General features: G+C 27.0%; 1 protein-coding gene across 5 annotated transcripts in view; it reads left to right on the plus strand.

Annotated features, from left to right (window-relative positions):
• Positions 1–5337, plus strand: part of LOC108755693 — a 42281-nt gene that overhangs the window by 1332 nt on the left and 35612 nt on the right. For 2 of the 5 annotated variants that reach the window (XM_018498858.1, XM_018498854.1), the window contains exon 2: positions 2846–3399. In XM_018498858.1, coding sequence (XP_018354360.1) covers positions 3190–3399 — 210 coding nt within the window. In that variant the 5' untranslated portion in view covers positions 2846–3189. The remainder of the gene's footprint in view (positions 1–2845; positions 3400–5337) is intronic. The other 3 variants (XM_018498855.1, XM_018498857.1, XM_018498856.1) reach the window with 2 other exon arrangements.

Genomic DNA, 5337 nt, shown 5'->3' on the forward strand with positions numbered 1-5337 from the left:
TACTGTTATCATAGTAAAATTACGTTTATTATAGAATTGAACTGTAAATAAATGATATTAGCAAATTCTCCTGTTTTGTTTTAATTTCTCAAAGATTACTTCCTATCAATTACGTGATTTTACTACGAAAGTAAAATTTCAAAACTTATAATTACGTAAATATTGAAAGTAGGACTTATATTCATACATTTTTTACTCAGAATGCCTCTCAAACAATGTGTCAGAATTTGTTGTGACAATATCAAATACTTGTTTTGAATCACTCTGTGATACATATTTACAATACGTATTATAAATTTAATAATATCTATTAAATTTTAATAATCTTCTTCGAGGGTGTTCGAATGTTTAGGAAATTACTTATATACTATATAGTACACTATACAGTACACTACATAATACATATTTGGTTGTATGCTATTACATAATACAGCCTCACAAATTTAATTCTTAAAACACACACACACTATGTATACGATATCACGCATTTGTATTGTAATTCATAATTATTTATACGTATACATGTATATTTATGTTACATAGAGATGTGTAATAAATTATAATAAAATAATATTGATAGTTACAACAAATATATATATAAAATTATAAATTATGCTGTCTTAATTTAAAAATAATTATGAGTTACAAATACGTAATATCTATTGTAAATATACTCAACTATTATCAGTACATTAGATTGAATGAACGAAACAATAATTTTCCTTATGATTGTGATATTGTCTCTACTTGATTTTGTCATCAGTTCTCCATCCATTATTATGCTAAGTTCGAAATTCTATGCGACCCTACTATTTTTGATAAAATAGTATGAATAACAAACAATCCCAATATTCTGTAATAAAGAAAAAATAAAAATATGGGATAAACAGTATTTTCTCTATGTTGCAACCGATCTTGATTTTGATAATGAAAATCTTCCTCATCTTACAAGACAGTAATTTTAAACATATTATAAAAGTGTTTTTTCAACAAATTATAAAAAATAATTTCTGCATTAAATGTCGAGTATTCTTTTTTTGTAGCATGATACTCGCGTAATAACTACAATCTTCATAATTAAGATATTAACGGTTATCTCTTTCGCTCTTTCTTCCTTTCTTTCTCTCCACTCTGTCTCGGTTTCTCTTGAAAATCACTAAAACTTATGAAACTTTTTGGTTTGTGCCTATTAGAAGAGATACAAATAAAATTCTTAGGAATAGTTTTTTATTGAATTATACGACATTATTACTTTCGCAAAAGTAATATTTTTTGCACGTTCGTTTTTTTATTAGAATTATAAATACAGATTTTAATATGTTTATTATAATTTTGAAACTTAATTTTTTTATTAAATGTTTCCTTTATTACAGTTTTTACATATAATTGATTATTTAATTACTTTGTTACTAGTTAATTATTATTAATCTTACTGCCTAATATGTTTGTTACAATTTTCCATATTAAATATTTTTACATTTTCACGTATTTTATTTGACGCAAAATAAACAAATTTATTTTTTTCTTACTTTCTCTTTTTGTGAGAGTAAACTGATTTATTTCTCAATTTTTTTGTTATCATTTAATTAAATTATTCAATTTAAGTTTTATCATATCAATATCATATTAGACTATAATTTTTTCCTATAATTTTCATGATCATATATCAATATATAGTATATAGTGCATCTAGCACAGAGTACATAGCTATAGAGAAACAATAGGTTATCTCTCATCGTATATTATTTCTAGTAAAGTAAGAGATGGGAATGATTGGTTACTATTTATTTCACTTTTTACACACGGCATGTATTGCTGTATGCAAAAGCTATCTTTCTCTTATGTCTGTACATTATTCTTAGAACGTACGTATATATTAATTGCCAGTTATTACTTGCATAATTCCATTTGTATTAGAGGCGTATTGAGATATAATAACCATTTTTTACTCATGTTAAAAAAATATGAATAGTCGGGGAAGAAATTATTATTTATTCAAAAGTATAACTATTGTTCTCTTGTGCATTAGATTTTTCAATGTCATCTTAAAGGATGACTTGGATGAAATATATTATAGCAATGACGATTCAAACAAAAAAATATAAAATATTTTTTTAACTTTATAATTCATTTTTATCTAAAAAATGATGGCCCAAAAGAACGTTAAAACAATATAAAGATAGCAGCTTCTGTACCAAATAAATAATTTTTTATTGTATTTGTTTCAATATGGAGCCTCGTATCTATAGAGGATAAATAATTTTTTGTCAGGAATATTTTTTTTCATAAAGTAGTTAAGAGTTAATCAAATTGGGTACACCAAGCATTTATTATAATATGTAATAATCACTAGTTTTTAACATTATTAGAAATATCAACATATTTCTTGCTTACTGAAAAGATTGCGCGAATAAATTACTGTTAAAATAAAGAAGTTGATAAAAGATCAAATATCTTCTCAACGTAAAGAATAATAATAATATTTTGAAAAGTCAAATAATTTCAGGATTCCATGTTTTACACAAAAATATAAGATTTATCTAAAAAATAGACATAGTAAAAAATGATTGATACTTTTAGTGTTAAGATGCATCATGTTATTGTATACAAAATAGCTTTTCTCTCTCTCTCTCTCTCTCTCTCTCTCTCTCTCTCTCTCTTTCCGATTCTTCTAATATTACACTTAAAACTTAAAATATTCTAAAAAAGCTTTGGGCTCCAAGTTTGATATATTATACTCTACTCTTTTCTCTTTTTTTTTTTATTTCTCGCTTCCTGTAGCATTCGCAATTTCTCGAGTTACTGTTCAACCTTCTATGATCTTTGCATCAATTGCATCGCGTAGATGACACGCGCTGCCATCGTAGCGTTGTGTTGAGAGTGCAAATTTCTGTGGAGTAAACAAAAAAATAGATGCAATAGGCATTGACAAGTACGAGTTTGGCGAGAATTGGGAGTATAAAAGTGTGCGTAGAAAAGCGTGCTTCGGAGGGGACGCAATGACGCGAGGAAGAAACATATGAGGAGGAGATGAAGAGAGGATTTGGCGAAGTAAAGTAGAAAAAGTGCGAGAGGAGCGGCAGATACGCGAAACTGGCGACCCAAGCACGTGACAGCGGCTCCCGTGGGTCTCGGACCCGCCGCCGAGCCAATGGTGGGTCGCTCTCCAGCCGGGGCAGCACCACAGAGATGCAATGCGGTCTGTGCGCCGTCGTCGCTGGTCTGTTCCGCCGGGCTATGTGTATTGCAGGCAGTCGACGCGGCTCCGGAGAATCCTGTTATCAGGAACTGGCCACGGATATGCAGGAACGACGACACTCGCAGGTGGAAGATGCAGAAATTGAGCTCATTAAAGCAAGCGAAATCGTGAAGAGAGTGAAAAACGTTCAAGCGGAAGAGGTGAGATTAGACACGACTGTTTATAAATAATCGGCTTGTGTAGTAATTTATTATAAGTGTAATTTATGTATATGTACTGCGAAATTTAAATGTGTTTAAAAAAAAATTATTTGCGTCTAATTAAAAAATATATATAATAGCAGTTATAAATGCAATTAATGCACATTGTTTAACGGATATTAATATTAAAGCTAACGGTACAATGGTTACACACTAAAAAAAAGAATACGGATATGTTTATACATCACTTGATATTTCTATTTTATTCATCGCAAACATTTATTTGCTGCAATGTTGTAATCGGCGTTAAAATTAAAATACTTTGTACAATAAATCTTTATATAATCTTTATATAATCTCATTTACATACATATACAAGGCGTCTAGTAAGTAACTTGCCTTTCATGGATAGATAGAATGAATTAAATTGAATTAAAAAATCCTGTATCATTTTACGATTGTCGCAGTAATTAATAAAAAATTAATTAATAAAGATCTGCGCATCGAGTGTGCGCATCTACATGATTCAGCAACGAGTAAAACGCGGAACAGCTGAGAAGAGAATGCACGTCTATCAATCATAAATGGTACATAGCTATCCTTTGTTGCTGATGTATGTTTATAGATTGTTATTAATTAATTTTCAGTAATTATTGCGAAAATCACAAAACGATAGAAGATTTTTCTATTTAGCACGAAAGGCGTTACATTTAATAACCAGACACTTTGTGCGTGTTATGTATTATGTTATTATACACATACAGAAATTTTTTTACTATATTTACAAATAGATATTTACACATGTATAAATATATAGATTTTACAATTATAAATATATATTTACAAATATTTACAAATACAAACTCAAATAAAACATACAACTATATTTTTCATGTACATTATATAACATTTTTAATATCAAAATATGTTAATATATCAACAAGAATTAATTTTATAATAAAAACAGTTCTTTATTTTTAATTTGGAGCAACTATAATTACTTTTGAAGAAAAAAACTAGAATAAATGATAAAATTGTAAAATATTCTCGAAATTGTAACATATTTAGTAATATATTAAAACATCGAAAAGATATTAATATCAGTTTGATATTAGTTTAATATTTTCCTCTCAAAATTTATTCTTGTATAATATAAAATACATCTTAATGATTTTATTGCACGTAACATTTTAAAATTTAATTTGTTTAATTTTTACACTTAATTTCAAGTTAAAATAAAAATTTTAAGCTAAATAAAAAATTTTGCAAATGATTAATTTATTATTATATTACAATGAAACGTGCATTAGAGAATAATTTATTACTTTTAGCAGGATTTTCGATAAATTACTCTTTTTCTTGAGTTTTTCGGAAAAATAATTAAAAAAATATTTTTTTATTACATCCGAACATTTTTAAATCTATGTATATATCTATATAATACACATTATAATGAAATTGATTTAAAGCCACAGTCTTCTTCTTTTCCTTTCTCCTTTTCCTCTTTTTCTTCCCGTTCTTTCAATCTCTTTTTTCTCATATATAGTATTTTGATCAGCGTTATATTTTAAGTTGCCTCGATCACATTAGTTTCAAATTTATTTATTAATTTCACGATAGTGTTAGGCATGGAGAATCATGCTATTAATTAAAAAAACATCTTATAAAGCCATAAATTTAAGTCAAAATCACGAAAAACATGATTATAATAAAAGTATAATTACCACAATTTTTGTGAGATAAGTAAAAGAATTGATTCTTTCCACAGAGAAGAGATCAGAATTGGACAGAGTTGAGACTGAAAATAGATACAATATAAATATAAAATATAACATGATATAATAATATTGCAGCAATTATATATATATTTTATATATATAATTATTTATATATATAAATTATGTGTACATAACATTGTGCGTGCGCGCATATATATAT

This window comes from Trachymyrmex septentrionalis, unplaced genomic scaffold (genome assembly GCF_001594115.1).
Source record: "Trachymyrmex septentrionalis isolate Tsep2-gDNA-1 unplaced genomic scaffold, Tsep1.0 scaffold9, whole genome shotgun sequence".
NCBI classification, from domain to species: Eukaryota; Metazoa; Arthropoda; class Insecta; order Hymenoptera; family Formicidae; genus Trachymyrmex; species Trachymyrmex septentrionalis.